Here is a 21328-nt window from a genome sequence, read left to right as displayed (position 1 = left end):
GAGGTGGGAGAATCCATACCCTCTTCTGCTTGGTGAAGAAGTACAGATGGACTCCAATTAATGATTGGGGGGTAGAAGCTCTTGCCTTCCCATGAATCTTCAGAAACAGTATTTCCACAATATTTCTGCTTTGTTTTTTTTGGGTGGAAGAGATTTTCCCACATTTTGCCAATGATCCTGTGCAAACTGAAATAGAAATGCAATTACAAAAGATGAAATTTTAGAATTTGGGCAAGAACTTGGAAGTCAAATGGATAGTCTACATTAATTGAAATGCCAAGGAATCTTCACTCACTGGTCTTGGTATTGTTCAAAGAGTCAAGCTGTTCTAGTGTTTTGTCATAACAGGGAGAAACCTGGATGTCTGTCTTCCTTAGGAATATTTAATTTCAATTTAAAATCCTGTGTTCTGTAAAATGTTTGCCAAGCATTTTAGTTTACTTAAAAACTAATTCCCAAAGTCTGGTTTTTCCTTTTGCTATTTGATGAGTTTAAAAAAACCCCATAATTATTGAACACTTAAGGGAAGTCTTTGATGTCACTGTGGGTTACTGCTGAGTTAAGACTAATAAGGAAGGTAGATTGAGTAAAAGAGAATTAAAAAAACTTAAAAAACAAGCTGACTTGGTTACATTAAATATGTTTACAGATACATTCCATTCTCACCTAACTTGATCTTGATGTAACTTTATTTTCTCTACCATGGTTTCAAAATTTATTTTGACCTGATCAGTTTGATGGCTTCACTTTGTCATCCACTTTGCAAATGACAGGAGCAGACTCCTTTTCCTGAAGTTTTTATAGTGTCTACTAAGCCACAAAGCATGAGATATTTTTGTTTGCTAAAATCCTCCAAGAGGAGGCTCTAATAAAATAACTGTGTAGCCCTCTTGTCCAGTATTGGTAAAAGGGGAATTTGTAGCTACAATATTTTTTCTTGTTTCAAATATCTCCTTTCTGCATCCTCAAGTTTCTTGTGCCAATGAGATCTTTAGTTTGGATTGTTTTCTCCAGATGCATTTTCTCACATTTTTCCTGTAACTATTCTTATTTTCCTGTTGGGTCCATGTTTCCAAATATTTTTAAAATTCTTTGTATGCTTTTTTAGTAACCTTTTTTGGGTTTCATTACTCTTTTCAGTGAGTCTTCCCTGACCTTCATTAAATTTTTTCTAACACTAATTAGTCAGTGATCCTTGATTAGCCCTGTTCTTCTAAACAAATCCTTTCAATGTTATATTTAAGTCCTGTGTTTAGGAGGATGAGAGTTTCATTAGGATAGCTGGGGAAGGAATGCTGAAGAATGAATGTTGTCCTGCAGCTCTTTGGGGAAACTGTTTAGTACCAGTTTTTGCTCCACTAAAAGATTACACATGGAGGCACACTTTAAACATGTTTAAAGCTGTAAACTGTAAGAACAAAGTCAGATGAAAATTTCTTTGCTTTCCAAGAAGTTGGTAAAGGTGTGTGATTACATTTTTTCACTCCCAGACTGTTGATGTATTTCACTCCCAGAATATCCTGGGCCTTCAGTATATTTTCCTCCTTTCTTTCTCTTCTACAGACATATCAACATGCTCTCATTTACTTTCATTGATTCCTTTAATGTTGTAATGACCTACTCTGTCCTTTCTAGAACTGAATTTTCTTCAAGGCTCAAAACAGTTTGATTTTTTTTTATTGGTCTTGATTCCTTGGGGTGTTGGGATGGGGCCACTCAAAGGCTGGGTTACTTAGGGTGGCACAAGTTCTTCCCTCCCCTAGGTTCAGAGAGGTTAAATCTGTCTTTATCCAGCACTGCCCCACTAGGAACAGGGACCACCTTGAGGTCTTTCTTTGTTCCTCTCCTTCTTTCCACTGACTCAGGAGATCCAGGTAGGTAAGCAGGGTTTGCCAGGGATGTGCCCCTTGGAGAACACACAAGATAGGGAATCAGGTGTTGTTAACAGGGGCCCGAAGTGACAGGACAAGGGGAAATGGCTTCACACTGACAAGAGAGCAGGTTTAGATTGGATAATGGGAAGAAATTGTTCCCTGTGAGGGTGGAGAGGCCCTGGCACAGGTATTCCAGAGAAGCTGTGGCTGCCTCATCCCTGGAAGGTCAGGTTGGATGGGGCAGTCTAGTCTAGAGGAAAGTGTCACTGCGCATTGCAAGGGGTTGCAAATGGGATGATCTTAAAGGTTGCTTCCAGCCCAGACCATTGTGTGATTCTACAATTTACACAGTTCCACTCATCAGTATGGGAGTATTTAAATGGGTTGGGTTTGAATTGTGTGAGGAACAACCATAAATGATGCTATATTCTGCTACAGTTACCCACAAAATATGTTGTCTGCTGTTGAAATGGCAGCATTTGGTTGTTTGGTCCTAGCTTAAGGGAGCTTCAAAATATGAGGCCAAATTTCAAAATTTAGTTTTACAGGTATTTTCCCAAAGCATTACCACTGTTCTTGCTCAATGAAAGCAAACAAAGGCATAACATCTCTCTGTCTGTCTGGCAAATACAATCCCATAATAGAACCTTCTAGTTTCTCTTGGTGAATTGTTTTATGTTGCTCTAGAATATCTTTAATGACTGAGTTCCTGTATACTTACTCAGTACCTTTTAACACTCCTAAACTTGTGTTCATGCTACATGACTTTTTCAAGCTTTTGCTCTAATTTTTCATTTATTAGAGTTATTTTGAAAGTGATCTGGACTAAAAAGATTGTGATAATCTACCAGTGACTCCATCCTGTCATATAAAACTATTTTTCCTTGACAAGCATCCTATTAATAGGGCAGTCTAAACAGATCCTTGGTGTGAATGACAAACTCTTCCCTAGATTTCTCACCTCGTGCATCCTATGTCACCGTCATAAGAAATAGAGGGTTTTAGTCCTTGATTTCTAATAATTAACCCTTTTGCAGCAGGGAACAGCTGGGTTCTCTGTTCTGCTCATTCCACATTTGCATCTGGCTTTGGGGCAGCAGCTGGGTTATTCCAATTTTTATTTGTGAAAACCTTCCTTCCCATCAGTGTGAACTGCTTAGCTGCTCTGCTTGTGTTCAGGGTGTTAGCATAAGGATGTTCAAGGAATTTTCAGTGGGTCTTTGCCTTCACTGAAAGTGTATGGCTTATTTTTTTTGAAAACTCCTTTGGTCTGTCAAATCTGGGATAGTTGCTATGGTTCTAATTTTTTTTTAAAAAATACATTCCATGTGTTTGTCATGCATGTTTGTAAAATTTTATTATCACGTTTGTTCTAAATCAAAGGGAAATTAAGGAGAGATGGGTTTACATTATTTATTCTTATCAAACTGGATCATTTTCTACAGAAGCTTAATTTGATGGATAGTAGATACACATGTGTATGTTTGAGGCAAATCCTGGAGACCACTCTCAAAGAAAATTCCACTGTCAACATGAGTTTTGCCTGAGTAAATATTTCATATTTTGGCTCTTTGTTTTCAGAATGGGAATTATTGTTTTCTACTTGGAGCACTCATTTGGCCTCGCAGTACCTTGGCTCACATGGTTTTCAATAAGTGTACTGGCAACTTCCAGCATCCTGGTTTTCAGATCTATCTCTACATGGACATTTGGCCTTTGTGAAGACATCACAACTATTTCTAGCTTGCTGTCCTAAGTGTAGGACTCTTCCCATTTTCAGACAAAGAATTTATTCTGAACCACACTCTTTTTACAGCTGAGTGGAATTGTCCCTTCACATCCATGGATACATGGGTCAAACATCCCTAAGTCTGGACTGCAAAGAAATATTTGGTGCAAAGTAGTCATAAAAGGAATATATACAAAATGCATTCCAGAGAGCTCTTTGGTCTGTTCAGTCAAGGGTAAGATGACTTGGCAAATTCAACGAAGACAGATCAACTACTATTCCAGTCCAGGTGTAGGTGTATGGAAGGCAGTTAAAAGGATACTGAAATGTCTTACTAGGAAAGTTAAACATAATTTGGCCAAATTGGAACAGAATATGCTCTCAGAGCAAAATTGTCAATAGCCAAAATTAATTTAGTGTACAATGTTTTGCTTGGCATTTATTTTCTTTTATTTCACCTAGTTTTCATTCAAATCAGTTTTCAAAAGTTGCTCTGATCTCTGGAGACTGCTCCTCATGTCTCAGAATACTTTGTTTAGCAGAAAGTAAGAGGAAAAAGGAAGAAAACAAATTCAGGTCTGAAGTAGCATAGTTTATCTAGATCTTCTCAGTTTCTTACAGCCTCATTTATCTCCTTTCCCTGCTTTGACGAAGCTGTCTCCTCTCATGTAGCTACCCATGCCAGATATCTTCATCCTTTCTTCATTTAAGTCTCAAGATGTTTGTCACATCCAACCTCTGAATTTTTATATAAGGAAGAATCGTAGCAAATAATGCAAATCAACACAATCCAGTAAAAATTTAAGAAGCATCAAGATACAGGTGTTGACTGCAGCAACTTCAAATGCCTTTTGTTGTATCTTTGTCTTTTTCTCATCCTGCTTACCACCATTTTTGCTGCTGATCAGCTTTTTTAGTAATGTTAGAGTTTACCTGTGCCTTACTGTTTCTTGGAGTTCTGCGTGTCATCCAGAAGAGGGATCAGAGGGATGGAGAACCTCTCTTACAAGAAAAGGCTGGAAAGCATTGGGATTGTTCAGCCTGGAGAAGAGAAAGCTTTGGGGTGACCTCATTGTGGCCTTGCAGTGCCTGAAGGGAGCCCACAGGAAAGATGGAGAGAGACTCTTGACAAGGACCTGGAGTGACAGGACAAGGGGCAATGGCATCACACTGACAGAGGGCAGGTTTACATGGGATATTGGGAAGAAATTGTTCCCTGTGAGGGTGGAGAGGCCCTGGCACAGGTTTCCCACAGCAGCTGTGGCTGCCCTATTCCTGGCAGTGCTCCAGTGGATGGGGCTTGGAGCAGCCTTGTGTAGATACCCAGAAAAGAAGTGTCTGCTGAGTGTCTCAAACACTGATACTGGGGTAGCCACGGAGCCAACTGAGGTTTGTTGGTAGACACAGGCAAGGGCTGTTGGTACCAGCATGCCAGGAGGAAGAACCAAATGGGACTGGTGAAGGGGGACATGTGGAGGTAGTGCAGCACTTTTCTGGAGCAAATATCTTGGTCAAGTCCACAGAGGCACAACTAAAAAGTGCAGGAATGAGGCCAAGAAGTGGACATGGACTGTAGAGGGGATCAAGACCACCCAAGACCCCTGAAAGCTCCTTGTCCAGTTCCAGAAAGGTCTGAAAGGATGGAGGGTTCAAGATAACTTATTTGACGGGAAAGCAAGAAACTTACCTTCAGGGGAGAAACCCATCCCTAAAAGGGAAACACACAGCACTCCTAGGTGGCACCCCTTAGGATCCTGGACACCTCATTACCCCATCAGGAATCAACACTGGAATTAGGGCTGCTCATCTCTTTCTCTCTCTCTTATTAATCTCCTTTTCTCTCTTCCCTTTCATCTCATTCTTTTATCCAAAGCCCAGTGCCATGTTCTTTTATAGTAGGTTAGGGATTACACACCCATTTCCATGCAAAGTGTGTAATTAATAATTACATTTTTCTGATTGTTTGCAAGACCCTGTGACTTTTGCTATTGCTTGCGACCAAAAGCATTTACTCATCACAGTGGAAGGTGTCCCTGCCCATGGCAAATGGGTTGGAATGAGATGTAAGGACTCTTCCAACTCAAAGTATTCCAAGATTCAGTTATTTAAATGATACTTTATCACATACTTTTTGAATGCATTAGGAAAACCTCACTATCAGGATAAAAAAATATTTTGGAGGTGTTACTGTGTTTATATTCTCACATGCAACAGAGAATAGTGAGGGTTGTGTCTGCTGTGGTGAAAATGTTGTGTCAGTTCCATGTAGGCCCCCTTTTATTGCTCATGAAGATTTATTAATTTAGAATGGATTTTGTTCTCTCCATGACTATCAGATTAATTAAAAAATGTTAATAATCCATTATTTTGGATGGGGCTGATATGCAAGGGTTCTTATTATAGTAAAGAGGGGTGCTATAGGACCACTGCTGTAGGAATAGTCTTTTTTTTGTGGGAGATATCAATCCAAATTCCAGCTCTGCGTGGATTCAGAACTTGGTGGGAATGAGGACATGCATGATACTTTTCTCTTTTGTGAGCTGCTCACTTGAAAAGCCTGGTAAATTTTTTTCATCTCATTTAATTTATGCTCTAATTTGGGAGAGGAAAATATATTTTGCAAGGGCACATTGAAAGGTTATTGATTAGGGAAGCTGGGCCAGATCTGACAGCCTAGTCCAAAAGGCGTGTGGAGTTGAATCATCTTGATGGTTTTGTTTGTAAATATGACCAAAAATTTTGGGAATTTTCTCCTAATCATAATAGCATTTGTTTGTTTGTTTCTGTCTTTTCAGGAACATCCCAGGCCAGAGTATGAAACCAAATTGCTGCAGAAAAAGCTGAAAAATAAAAACATTACAACAGAAAGTTCAAACGAGGTGAGGTGCACCTTATCTTTTAATTTACGTGGGATTTGTGTTTAGTTATGTTGTGATTATATTTTTGTCTGTCTCTCAGAGGTTACAAAAGGCACTTTTTGGTGATGTTAATTAGCCTTTTGAGTTGGTAGGTGGCCATGTGCTGAAATGTAGGCCTGCAGTGCCATTCCAGGGCTTTGAGGTCATGTCTTTCAAAGTAAAGCAATTTGCATAGAAATGGGGTTGACAGGTGGTTCACGACCCAATCTGTGGAGTATTGCCTGATTCCCAAGAGAATCACTACAGAATTCTTATAGCAATCCCTCCTCCCTCAGAATGTCAGTACTTTCTGCACAATGGAGAAAGCAACTTTTATTATGGTGATTTCAATTGCAAAGGTAACCTCAGTGACTTTAGTGCTGCTGCAGTTAAACTTCACAGTTGTGAAGTTTTAATGACATTTCCAGGATAAATTGAAAAATAGTTGGTAGATAATTTTCAGACTGAACAGGGTTCAGGATTTTTATGTCTATTTCAAACTTTTTTGAACAAGACCTTTTTTATCAATCTCATCTTGTAAATTGTTGACTGAGGTCTATTTTCTAAATATTCACAAGTTCTGTAGTCTTGGTCCATTAGGCTTGGTTAACCATTGCTCTTTCCCTGCATTCCACATGTGCCAGGAAAGTCAAAGCATTCCAATACCATGTTCAGCTTCCAGGGAGAAAAAATCAGTTTAATTTGATTATAGGTTGAGAATCAGTATCCGAAGTGGAGAATTTTCAAGTTTTCAGGTTTGGTCCAACAAATTTAGCTTGTGGCAGAACTACATTATCCCTTTCTTCTGCTGACCACCATTGTAAAGTGTTTCCAGGGAATCTTTCATTTCAGTGAGCCTGCCTGTTACCTGTTGTGCCCAAACAAACGCCACAGCAAAACATGGAAAGATTCTCAATAATTGTAGTGGTGGTTTTGATCTTGCCCAAGAAGCAGAGACTCACAGAGCACTGTGGGGTATTACACATTGTACAGCTCCCTTGGGCTTTCAAGTGAGGAATCAAGGACTGTAAAAGTCCAATAAAATAGTTGCTCTTCAGCTTTTGTTGTTTTGGCTTAAGGTAAATGGGAACCGGAAACAAGTCAGCCATTGATGCTGCAGAATATTATGATTATCTTGCTTATCTGAGATACAGAAATAATTATAAATTAGATATTAATTTAAGGTAAAACAAAAAGAAACATAAAAAAGCCCCAAACAAAAATCCCCCAAAACACCAACCAAATGAGAAAATCCCACACCAAAAGCCAAAAAACAACCCAAGGAGAAATGTTAAGTAAATAGGTGGAAAACAAGGAACAATGTAAGATCCAGCACTACAAAACTAGGAAAAACTCCTTTCAGACATCAAGAATGAAGTCTAACATGGTGTATTTTTTGTCAAATTGCTTTCTGTGCTAATGTGGATGGAAAAAACCCCCAAATTTATGAATTAGTGTTCCCCAAATTACTGAAATATATTCCAAGCAACTGAGCAGTTTTCCATCAGTGAACATTCTAGCTTACTAATTCTGTCCAGAAAACAGCACATTAGTCTGGGTTTGGAAGATGTGTTGCTCAGGCCTTTGTACACGAGTGTCTTATAAAATTGTGAGAACAATAGATGTTGATGTGAGAACTGCAGAAGAGGAAAAAACCTAAACATAACAGTTCCGTTAAACAGTCCTAATGTGGAAAGGCACCATTACATTTTGCTATGGAAGACCTTGAAAAACTAAACATTAAAAGTGGTGAGTATTTAAGATTGCAATAATTATTTAGCCTTATTTTTAGAGATTTCACCCTTTTCTTTTTGCAAGACCATTAGCTCAGAAGATTTTGTGTGGCAGGTTAATATTAAGACACAGGTTTCTGTGAGGTCTCTGGCTCAGTATTTCTGTCTTATTGAGTGGATGCCAGGGTACAGAACTTTGTAATCTTACTAGGGGAGATCTAGCGTCTGGACAGGCATCAAAGTAGAGATGTCTCTGTAGTTAAGGATTCAGTCCTCCTAATTTCTTGGTTTTGTGTGAATACACAGATGTCTGTGAGGTTTCTATCTCCTCATGTTTTGGTTGACAGTCTAATTTCATGGCATAAGTCTCTGTGAAGTTTTCTCCTGAATATTTTTAGCAAACTGTTGTAAATTAAAGGCATATCTTTTTTAGTGTGGCTGGTCAAACACTGTCATATGGAGTTAATATCAAAGGATTGGCTCTGGTACTGCTGCCTAAAATTTCTCATTACTTATCTAACTTCAAGTCAGAAGTCTCCAGCTCAGCAGCTGTGGCTTGTTGGGATAGAAATTATGCCAAAGAGTGGCTATTGTGAGCATACTGGTGTAGAGTTTACTTAAAGGCATATATTTCTATAAAATTATTGGCTTGTTTCCAGTATGTTAATTCCTCTGTTCCAGTGAGGAAGTGACTGATTTTATGGCAAGAAGCAGCTTTTATGTGCAAAGCTTTTTGTACAGTGCATTTTTTTTCCTTGCCTTACTCCAACAAGGAGTTCCTGTGAAGCTAATCGGGTCATTTTTGCAATGAAGGGGACAGGGGTTTGGTTAGCAGCTGCTTTTGTGATTGCAGCAGAAAGGTCACACCACTTACATCCTCTCTTAAATGATAACTTGGGAGTACATGTTCAGAGGAAACCAGCACACAGTTTTTCCTCTCTGCTGTTCAAGTCATTAACTTTAATGAGTGTGGAAGATGCCCAGCACCTGTCAGGCCCAGTAAACATATGAGTCACTCTACCCAGGCAGCAAATTCCAAATCAGCCTGATGAGCCTGGCAAGACAAAGTATGACACATATAATATATTACTTGCCCAGTGGGGGTTGTGTTCTAGAATATAGCTCTCATACAAAACACCACTTGGGTGTGTTTCTGCTACTGGAATAAGAAAAGAACAAAATTTCACCCTCCTCCACTCTGTTCAGGCTGTTTGAATAAATATTTGATTGGTTATTTGGAGGAGTGAGAAAGAAACTGCGAGAGCTCAGAGAGCTTCACAAAAGATTGATGAACAGTAACACTAACTTCTATTATTTCAGGAGAGAATTCATTTACAGCTAAAGGAGTTGAAACATTTGTGTGAAATGTCTCAGGTTAAGTAGCAAATAGATAAATAGACAGTCTTTATGAATTATGACATTGATTTTAGAAAATTCTAAGGGACCGATCTGGGAAATCTGGAATGACCTGTCTTGTAGTCAGTATTACTGTTTAATTCTTTATGGTCACGTGCTATTAACAAGGACATGTAGTGACAGCATAATGTGGAATGAATTCAAACTGACAGAGAACAAATTTAGGTTAAATATTAGGATGAAATTCTTCCCTGTGAGGGTGGTGATGCCCTGGCCCAGGTTGCCCAGAGAAGTTGTGGCTGTCCCATCCCTGGAAGTGTTCTAGACCAGGTTGGATGGGGCTTGGAACAACCTGGGCTAGTGGAAGGTGTCCCTGCCCATGGCAGGGGGTTGGAACTGACTGATCTTCAAGGTCCCTTCCAATTCAACCCATTCTATGATTCTCTGATATAAAGGCTTGCAATGTATAGCTCCTTTATTCATGTACATCAAAAGGCATTTTTGTTCTTGCAGCAGAGATGAAGGATTACACACACATGTATGAATGCATGTATCTGATAATACATTCATGCAAACACAGCAGATGCAAGCTTTGTAATGAAGCAATTAATGGTATATTTTGTTTTTCTTAAATGAACTCTAACACAGAAGATGTGGATAGAAGTCTTTAATGAATAGGGTTAAGTTACTGCATGTGCAGAATGTTAACTGAAAATGTGGTGGATATTTGCAGTCTTCTGAGATGTTCTCTCTCTGCAGTAGTGGAATCCTCAATGGAATTACACAGAGGTCAGGAAATGAAAATTGGTCTTGTGCCTGAAAACATGCAGATGGGGCTAGATCCAACTCTCACTGGAGCTGATGGAAAGCCTTCCAGTCATTTTTGTGAGAGATGACCCTGACTTCTTTTTCATTAAATGTCCAGCTGATCTGGCAAACATGATTGAACGTAACATGTGTGTATATATATATATATATATATATACACATGTGTGTGTGTATGTGTGTGTGTGTGTGTTCTTATCTTTCCTATTTGGCAGGAAAGTGAATAACTCATTCTACATATTTCTCAAGAAAAATTTTCTTTATAGAAAAATAAGGGCTTGTCTTTTGGCTTGTGTCCTGACTTGGAGCAAACCCTAGGAGTAATAGATTCTGGCATTCTGTCTTTCCTTTAATTCATTTTAAATATGATACTGGCAGAATCAATTATTCAAATAGTTAATTCAGCTGGTAATTGAAACAAAAAAGAAATATTTCTTTCTGAACCATCATTTCAGTTAACAACTGAGTTAAAGCAAGCTGATTTGGAGAGGAGGGTCTCTGGTGTAAAGGATGATACAGATAAATAGGAAGTAGAATTGTGCATTGCTAATACTTTATATATCTATTTTTTAAATTTCAACATTGTAAAACATGAAATAAAAATTCTTGCTAGCAGTTGATTACCAATCTTCCGTAAGCAAATCTCCCATAAGGACTAAAAATCCTTTCAGATACTGGAGCCCATTTCTTCCATAAGCAAGTCCTTGATAAGATTAGCTAAAGAAAAAAAAATCTCTTATTATTGTAAATATTAGCTGAAACTCTGTAGAAAAAAACAAGATAATTGGTCATAAATACCAGTTTGAATAATCAAAATTATAAAAGAACTTTAAAGATACCCAGACTTCTTTAATCCCTAGTATTTTAGCATTTATTGAACCATATTATTAGTACAAGAAACCCATCCATTTGATACAATATTTCTTCAACTGGCTAGTGTCTTTCTGGCCTCTTTCATGTCTTTACTTTGAGAAACATCTTTCTAAACATATGAGATAGTAAGATGAGTATGTAATAAATTACTTTTTTTTTTCTTTTCCAGCTTATTTCTTGTATCATTAACTTTTGAAAATAAAAAAATGACTGAATGAAAATAAAAGAATGGCTGAAGATGAATGAGGACACACGATTCTAATCTTCCACAGAGATCTCTTCCTCTTTTTCATACTTGTACTTGTCATAATTCTGGTTTTTTTAATGTTTATTTGACTTCTAGGCTATGGATGTTTCATACCAGAGTATTCATAAGCAGAATTTATGTCTTCAAAGGAGTGTTGACATGGTCTTTCAATGTGTTATTTAGATGTGAGGGTTCTTTAACTTTAGAGTACATGGCATGTGTTCAAACCTTCTCAGTATTGCTGTCTTGGAATTTGGTTATCGTTGTATGGAGTAGTGGAAGAAATACAGCTAAAAATGTCCCCACTTGCTCTCTGTTCCTCAGAAAATCTACAATGGGATTTCCTCTTTTGTATCAGAGAGATGAACCCAATGTATGGCCACAGTGCTGTGCTCCTGTGTCTACAATTACATTCCAGCCAGACTTCAGTAGGAAATAGCTCTTCCTACACTCTCAATATGAAGTAACAAAATCCTTAAACGTGTATTATTGTAGAATATTCCAAGTTGGGAAGGCTTTTAGGATCTTATGTAGTCCACATAACTACTCCTGTCAAAAAGTGTGATCTCAAACTGTGTTACTCAGGATATTACCTGGTCAGGTTATGGAAATGTCCAAGGATGGAGATGGTAACATCTTTCTGGACATGCCCTGACTGTCCTCATTGTGTGAAAACTTCTCATTATATCCAGCCTGAACGTCTCTGCTTCCAGTTTAAGCCCATTGTCTCTTGTACTTCCAGCATTAACCACGGTGAATAGCCTGGCCCTGTCTTTTGATGAGCTCCTTAACTGTGCTGAGCAAGCCTTGTTCCTCAGTTTCTCTTCCTTGGACACGTTCTCTGCCCTTGACTTACATAAGTAGTGGCAATAATGTCTTCTACTGGAAGGCCCAAACCAATATTTTAGTGTGCTGAAAAGCTGAGGTAATCACTTCCCTGGACCCATGCATTGACACAGCCCACGTGCTATTGGACTTTGCTATCAGGGCATGGTCCTGGCTCTTGTTCATCTTGTTTTCTGCAGACAACAAAGGGTCTTTTCACTAGAGTCAGTTCTCCTCCAAGGAGTTTTCTGCTTTAAAGGCATTTGCTCTTGATGAAGTTCAGGAGGTTAGTAGAGACCTGTTCCTTCAGTCAGTCCAGTTCTCTCTGGATGGCAGCTGCATGCTTAAGAAAACTGACCATCTCTTGACCCACCCCAGCCTAAAATCATTGTCCAGGACTAAGCATTCCATCACCTTCTCCTGTAAAGCAGGGTGGTTCTAGGATGACCGCAGCAGTACTCCAGCTGTTACAGGTTTCCAGGCACACTTACTAACACCCTCTGAGCAAACCATGGAAATCACTTTTGCTGAAGTCAAGGCAAATGACAAGGACAAGTCTCCTCTTGCCCACAGGTCCAGTCATTTTCCTTACCAAAAGCAGCCAGGCTGGTGCAGGAAATGATTCACCCTTGGTAAATCCAGAACGACTCTTCACAAATACTGACTTCTCATGATGTGTTTAGGGTGGGTTTCTTCACTTTTCAAGAGAACAAAGTGAGACTTATTATGATTCCTTAATTATCAATATTTCTTAATTCCTTAATTATTCTTTTGTCCTTTCTGTGAGAATGGATACAAGATTGTTCTTTCTCCTGTTTTCAAGGCCCTTCCCTCATCTTGGTGTCCTTAGGGAGATGACAGAGATTAACTTGCAATAACATCAGCTTGTTCATCTATCTTCCATTCTTTTTCTTCACAGTTATAAGTAAATTAAATCATTGCTTGTCTTTCCCAAAGGAGTAACTTTTGTTTTTCCTAGACAGCTAAAATCCAGAATACTGGATACTTTTTTATTCAACTGTTGGAGGCTGAACAGTGCAGATGAGAGCAAGAATTTTAAGAAAATGCTTTTTACTTGTGAGATTCTGCTAAAAAAATTATAAACAAAAATAGTGGTCTTTGTCAGAAGAGTGTGTTGAACCGAGAAACAAGAGGAGGCAAGGCTGCTGTTTATTGGTCTTATTTATGTAGCTTATTAAGATTTTGGCTGAAGGAAGCATTCTCTCTTGGGTGATGCTACAGATTGCATTATTCAATTGTAGAACTCTGACCCAAGTCTGTGATTAAAATTAAGCACAGGCTTCAGTGTCCTGGATACGGATACAATTAAATGCTTTTTCTGAATTGTGGCCTAAGCTTCTTATTGACAGCATTCAAGATGATGCAGATCTCTTTCCTATTAAACAGGGTGGAAAGACTAATTTCTATAGGTTGCATTCATCAGTACTTGAAATTAAGGGGACTTCTGCCTGAGTAAGTAATAAAGTCCTTAAGTCTGCACCAACTGACTTGCATGGTACCCTGTCAAAGACTATACTAACAGGTTGGAGTGCCACAGCAAATTTTCAGGCTGAAAAATAAATCTCCAGAAGTCTGCTGGGTTTTGATTTAATGCACTAGAAAAAACAGTAAGAAAAAAACTAAAGTATTCTCCCTGTCCTGGGAGCTGGTGACAAACCCCTGTAACTTGGAGTATATTTTTTACCTTCCTTTGAGCACACTTAGAGGGTAAATTTCATGCTATTTATCTCCTACAGAAGCCCAGATTTGGGACAAAATTGACAGAAATTGGCTGTAGAAACAACAGTCAGTAAAGTTAGTTGCCAAGAATTTTTTTATTTGATGTGTACTTAATCCTGTCTGTAATTTTAAAGAAATAAACTGTATTTACATTCAGTTCTTTCGGACATCCATCCCACGAACACTGTAATTCCATAAACTCCAAGCTTAAAGAGCTAAGTAACTCTAAACTAACTAAGTTTGAGCTGCTCAGTTTTTGATTGAAAAACACTTGCCTGCTGATCTGCAGATTTTTGTGTTTCACTTGATTTAAGGATACGATGGCATTGTTTTTAGAAGCCCCTTCACACTGTGGTATTTCATGTAGTAAATAAGCCTTGACACCAAGGTGATCAGAGGGATGGAGCAGCTCTGCTGGGAGGAAAGGCTGGGAGAGTAGAAATAGTTCAGACTGGAGAAGAGAAGGTTTTGGGGTGACCTCACTGTGGCCTTCCAGTGCCTGAAGGGAGCCCACAGGAAAGATGGAGAAAGACTCTTGACAAGGGCCTGGCATGACAGAACAAGGGGGAATGGCTTCACACTGACAGAGAAGAAGGTTAGTTTGGATATCCGGAAGGAATTGTTCCCTGTGAGGGTGGTGAGGCCCTGGCACAGGTTGTGCAAAGAAGCTGTGGCTGCCCCATCCCTGGCAGTGATCCAGGCCGTGCTGGATGGGGCTCTGAGCAACCTGGGATAGTGGAAGATGTCCCTGCCCATGGCAGAGGGTCGGAATTAGGTTGAGATTTACTGTCCCTTCCAACTCAAACTATCCTGTAATTCTATGATTGTAATTTGCCCAGATACTTTGTGAAGTCTCCATTGCTAGAGATGAGTAAAGCCTGTCTGCACAGAGGCCTGAGAAACCTGCTCTTGGTGACCCTGCTCTAAGCAGGATAGAGAACTAAGATGGTCTCCAGAGGTCCCTTTCAATTCTAACTGTGCAATTCTGTGAAATGCAGGAAAGAAATTATTCATATAAGTGCAGACAAATTGGTTTGACCACAATAAGCGTATTTTGAAAGAAAATATAACTTGAGTCTTACTAGAAGTATCTTAGCAATAGGACAAAATGTAACTTGGATTTACTAAAGGCAGATTAATAACCATGCCATAACAATGTCAACCACTGTGTGTTTGATTAATGATATAATGGATTCCCTGTGGCAGGGAAATGTAGTGTACTTCAGTAAACCAACTATGTATTCCACAGGGGGAATAGAATTTATTTAATAAGTTATTAATCAATATATTTCACTGTGACTGACTAGAAAAGTGTGTGTAAGAATTTTCATTTCAAAGGAAAAGAGAAAAATCTGATTTTCAAGTAGCTGATTTGGTAACGCCACTACAGTGCCTTCTACCCACTGCTGTTCAGTGCCCATCCTTCTCTGCTGTCCTTGATGTCATGATTTTCTGTCATCCACTTTTTTTCCAATTTTTTAAAAAGGTTTTACAATGTTGGGAATATCTTCCTTGAAGAAATATAATATATAGAGTGTGGAAAACTTTGCAGGTATCTCTTCATTTTGTGCAGGTCTAAAGCTTTAGAATGTAGATAAGTTCTGTTCTTGAAAAATTTTTATTTCTCACTTATATTACTAAATATATCAAAATATAATAAAATATATTTGTTTCTTGGTTATTACTCCCCAAGGGTTGTTCAGTTATGGAAACAAATGCATCATGGCTGGATTCTGACATTTTGTTCTTCAGGATTTAGAAGGCTGCCATATCAAAAAGCAAAATTTCCACCTACTTTCATTTATTCCAATATATAATTAGTCACTTTTCCCTCTGAGTGCTAAACCAGAGAATAACCCAGACCTTAAGGACAATTTTTGCTAGTTAGTTTCTCCTCATGGAAAGGAAAATCTAGAGCAGGTTCAGAGAGACAAAAACTGAATCAGAAAAAATAAAGTCAAGCAAAAAATGTAACTAGTTTTTTAACAGTCTGAAGAAGAAAGAAAGCAGACAATTTCTTCCAGAATGGCTAAGACTGGATAGCAAAGTATACATCTAAAGCATAACTTAAAAGTTATGTTTGGATTTTTTTTTTTGAAGTGTGTTTTCCTAGTTTTGTACTGCATGATAAGAGATGGTCTAAATGGGTTGACATGGAAGCTGGAACGTTGTCACCCTGATAAATGCTGAGTTAGAAGCAGGGTTGAAAACTAAGGGCAGGAAACATGTAATGAGAGAATAAAAACAATCACAGGCTTTTGAGAAAAGGATTAATTGTTAGCTATTTACAGAACTTTAGGAAATGTAAGGCCACAAGCAATACAGACTGAACTGTTGAAAACCCATAGCTGTGTTAATGGTGAAGAGTGAAGAAAATTTACTGTGGCTGCTCCATCCCTGGAAGTGTTGAAGACCAGGCTCAATGGGGCTCAGAGCAACCTGGTCTGGTGGAAGGTGTCTCTGCCCATGGCAGGAGGTTGGAACCAGATGGTCTTCAAGGTCCCTCCCAACTCTAAACATTCCATAATTATAGGATCCTGCTATCTCCTGAGTCTGTTATGTCTGAGTTTTGGGGCATTCATTGCAGGAAAACAAAGGTGATGGGATGTGGTGTTTGAATGCATTTGATTTGCATGTTCAGTTGTTACCTGCGGTGCTAGTTGGACTGATGAGATGAGTCACTTCCATTTGGGTAAATGTTTTGGCTTATGGAAGCAGCCTTTATGACATCCTGGAAGAAATCTGAGACAGAAAGACCTTAGGTGGTCAAATTGTTAGTGGTACACAGCTGTTCTAAATTATATTGTCTTCCAGGTACGCACAAAAATATATGAGGCATGAGCACTGATCTTCACATTCATGCTTCCTAGATGTTCAGTGGAGCAGTCAGGACTGGGAGAAGCTCCTGACTGTTGGCAGAGAGAATTATCATCCTTCATATGATACCTAATGGCAAGATCAGTTTGAATGGGAAATGAGTCAGCTGCATTCAGAACGGTTTGGAAGGGAAAATTACCATATTAAGGTTGGGACACTGTTTTAAATCCCTGCATGGTTTAAGTGTGTTGGCAACAATTTTATTAGGAAGAGAAACCTGGAGTCACAACCAGATGACACTGTGCTGATGCTGGTGGAGAACAGGTATTCAGCACAGGTGGCTTAAGAGGTGGCACGTTTCTCCTGCAGTCTCAGAAGGTCCCTGTTTGGCCTGCTTTTAGGGACAAATGCTGCTCACTGATTCACAGGCTTGAGGTACAACACCAAATACAGGTATAGGGAATGCAGACTTGGGGATAAATTGAATTAAATTCATTTTAATTTTGTATATTGCTATGCTTTTTAAAGAACTTAAGCATACTTTCAAAAGGTGACCAAAGAGCTGAGGCTTAGGTATTCCTTCATAAGTATAGACAGGATCAGGAAAGACATAGTCTAATGCTTTTAAAAACAGAAATGATACAGAAAAAATGTCATACCAGGCATCTCTTGCACACTGGTTTCTTTGTCGCAACATGACAATATTATATAAAGTTGATTAAGTGGGAAAATAATTGTATCAACCACTAACTGTCTGTAATAAATCAGTGGCTAGTAATACTCATTTTTATCTAAAATGATTCAAGTTGCAGCATTTTACATTTTTATTTAATTTAGCTTTATTTTTTGGATTGTTGCTATCATTCACCAGGTTAATTTTCTTTTACTTACTTGCTAAGACAGGTACCGCTGGTTCTTTTGTGTCCCTCTTTCTCTGAGCCTCAAACAACAACTTTGTACATTGAGGTGTCTGTCTACAATTGACAATAAGAGAAGTCTAATTGGCTTATGTCAGCTGTAGGAAATCTTTTTTAAATCTTTTAAAGCAACAAGTTAATAAAGTCATATGAGTTGTTTCAACTAAAATTATATTGAATAATAGGCTAAAGTTCCTTCAGGCTGTAGCTGAGGTTTTTTAATTTTTGTGACAATAATGATAAGTTAAGGAAAGTTATCTTCAAAACTAACAAATCTGATGTGATCGAGATCTAAATGTCAGCAAGACTTCAGTCTTCTCTAAGTTCCGCTTACAAAAAAAAGCACTGAAAATGCTCATATTGAAGGATATAATATAAATTAATGAATTAGATCACTGAGCTCATGTGGTAATAATTTCCCTTAAGGAGGATTTTACAAGCAATCAGAATACTAAAATGCAGTAGATCAAAAAAGATTGTTCAGCAAAGAAAACTATACCTTGGGAGAAAGAATGAGAGCAAGGGTAAATGATAAATGCTAAAAGTTCAGTTTGAATTAAATTTTGCGAAGGAACTTTTTTAAAATGTGAAAAAAAAAAAGAATAAAAACCCAACCAAAGAATCCCAAAGAATCTGTAGATGCACAGACACAGAGAAGAAAAAAGGAATGGGGAAGAGTGGGCACTGTTCAGTAGTCCTGCTTTTAAAAGTAATCTAGTTATGATATTAAAATTAATCAAAGCTGTAGGATGCTACAGATTAGGCAGGATCTCTTGAAACCTTCCAGTCCACTCCCCTGACCAAATCAAGTCCAACTTTGGAACAGTTTGCTTAAGGCCTTGTTCACTCACATTTTTATAGTTCTCAATGATGGAGATTCTCAGACTTTCTGAGGAACATGCTGCAATGCTGGCCTGACCTCATTGAGAGGAGTTTCTGTGATTTCCGAAACCTGACTGGAATTTTCCCTGTTGCAACTTGTGTCTGTTGCTTCTCAACTCATCACTCTGCACTTCCAAGAGGGTTCTGGGTCTGTCTTCCCTACACCCTCCTCCTAGACAGTTTTCTACAGCAATTGCATCTTCAGCCTCTTTTTTTCCAGGCTGAATAAGTTCATTTCTTTAAGCCTTTCCTTCTAGGTAGAGCTATATCCCCATAACTAACCATCCTGATGACTTTATGCTTAACTTGTTTCTGGATATTAATGTCTTTCTTCTACTTTTAAAGGTCTTTAGATGCAGTCTCAGAAGAGCTCAATACAGTCCCCAAATCCAGGCTGTTTATGAATGTTTTCAACTGCATTTGTCTGAGTATCAGCCTTTGGAGGACAACAAGCTGTCATCCCGAGCAGGGATGTTGTGCTCTGAAATGTGTCATATACATCTGATAGAGATATGCTGGTAAAGTTTAATGTATAATTCTGTGGTTGACACAATTGAAGGGTCTTACATTGAAAGGAGCAGTTGAAACAAAGACCAGCAAGAAAAAGAAATAATTGAATCTATAACAACACAAAATGCATGATGACAAAGAAGCATAGTATGGGTTTTTACTGTTTAGTATCATAGAGGAAAATTCAAAACAGGCAGAAATAAATTTACCACTTGAGGGAAGTACTGTACCAGCAAATGTGATAAGAAAGATTCTACTTTTAGAAACTGTACTATCACAATATTGCCATGGTTTTCACAACCTGACTAATAAAATGATTGAAAGTGGCTCCAGAGTTCTTAAGCCAATTAGCATTATTTTGTCATTAAATTACCCGCAGCTTGTAGGTTTAATTGCCCCATTTTCATTGCTAGGGCTTCTACTTCATACTGACAGACGGCAATGCATGCACTAAGTTTTATGTGCTGAGGAGGAAAGTGTTTTATAGGGAATGTAAAAAGCTCTTATGGAACAGAGAGGTATTCCTTAACTGGGTTGTATATCATCAGAGTTTTAATAAATTGGACTAAGTACCTGATTATGCAATTCCTTTTTCCAGAGCCCTTACTGAAATCAAAGGGAGAGCTACAAATGGAAAGTTTGCAAGACTAAGTCCTGGCATGAGAGAACATTATGGAAAGTTTTATCCTGGAAAGCAGACTCATAGCATCTTTATTTATCACAGCATTAAAAGTAGATAATTAAAAAGAGTTTTCAACATCTCAAACCCATCATTATCCATATATTAGAAGTTACTTGCTTTGACTTAATTATTTTATGGAAATTACTTTGTGGCCAAAGTCCACCAAAGTGGAGGGTTGTTAGTTTTTTCACCTGATTTAGAGACAGGTTGTTAGAGATGGTGATTGTGCAGCTGGTAGAACCTTTGGAGGTTTTGATAAAAAAGAAAATATTATGAACAAAGAATGTTAAAATATGAAGTTTTTCATAAGCTTTTGCATGTACATGATTTTGCCACCAGTACTAATCTTGCTAACTGGGGCCAGTCACAGCAATAAAATTAACGGGATATAGAAGGAATAAGATCTGTGAGTCATAAGGATTGTGTCAAGCCTCGAGAGCTTTGTGTAATTTACTGAGACAGTTTATTTTTGAAGAGGAAACTGGCACAATCAATATGCATTTGATTTCAAGTGTATTGATTCCAGATTTTTCTTTAAAAGTTAGTTAAGTAAGTTTTTTACTCAACAGCCTTCCTTTATTGTAGTGATTATGAGAATGTGGAGCTTCTCAGAAGAAGGGTAGAAATAGTTCTCCTTATTAATATTGTATGTTTATATTTTAAAAGATTTTATGTGTAAAGTAAATTGGCAGTGAATTACCTTGAAGTGCCTAAGTAGTTTTTTCTGTGCATGAACATTAATGAGTGAGTTGGTGAGGATCATCTTCCATTTAGATCACAGTAGTGAGCACTAAAAGAAGACAAGGAATGCCTGAAATCATAAGCCTTGTTTTCCTTGTTTTTGTTCTGAAATCTCCTTTAGGTGATCGTACACTTGTAAAGGTTAGGCAGCGTTAATACAAGGGTTTGTAGCACTGATGTTTTCTTACTAAATTGCTGCACATTCCAGGCTTAAAAACAATATCAGAGCCTCAGAAATTTAAAGCAGTCTTGATTTATACTGCATTCTAAGTCTGACTGTTAAAACCTGCATTTAGTATTCAGTAAAGCTGAATATACAGCTTTGCAGGATAGAAAAATATTACTAATGGGTGTTCATTATTTTCTGAAACATTCAATGTATCTTTATACCTCAGTGCAGAATAATTGCCATGTCTTTGTGCATTCCTAGGAATCTGACTTGCACATTTGTATGCTGCACAAGCCTATTTTGTCTCATAATAACCACACAAGTGAAAATTTTCTTCTTAACTGCTCTTCCAGTACCTGAAGGGTACCCACAAGAATGAGAGAGAGAATATTCACAAGGGCCTGGAGTGACATGAAAAGAAGTAATGGTTTCACTCTGACAGAGAGCAAGTTTAGATTGGATATTGGGAAGAAATTCTTCACTGTGAGGGTGGTGAGGTACTGAAATAGGT

At 38.2% G+C, this 21328-nt stretch overlaps 1 protein-coding gene across 1 annotated transcript in view; it reads left to right on the top strand.

Annotated features, from left to right (window-relative positions):
• The window catches only part of ANO2 (anoctamin 2), a 158112-nt gene that overhangs the window by 70465 nt on the left and 66319 nt on the right, over nucleotides 1–21328 (top strand). Inside the window, exon 14 of the mRNA XM_026796668.2 lies at nucleotides 6399–6482. Within this exon, the coding sequence (XP_026652469.2) occupies nucleotides 6399–6482 (84 nt within the window). The remainder of the gene's footprint in view (nucleotides 1–6398; nucleotides 6483–21328) is intronic.

The sequence above is a fragment of the Zonotrichia albicollis genome, chromosome 4 (genome assembly GCF_047830755.1).
Source record: "Zonotrichia albicollis isolate bZonAlb1 chromosome 4, bZonAlb1.hap1, whole genome shotgun sequence".
Lineage (NCBI taxonomy): Eukaryota > Metazoa > Chordata > Aves > Passeriformes > Passerellidae > Zonotrichia > Zonotrichia albicollis.
Note: the sequence above shows the minus strand (reverse complement) of the source record. Positions and strands in the feature narration are given on the sequence as shown.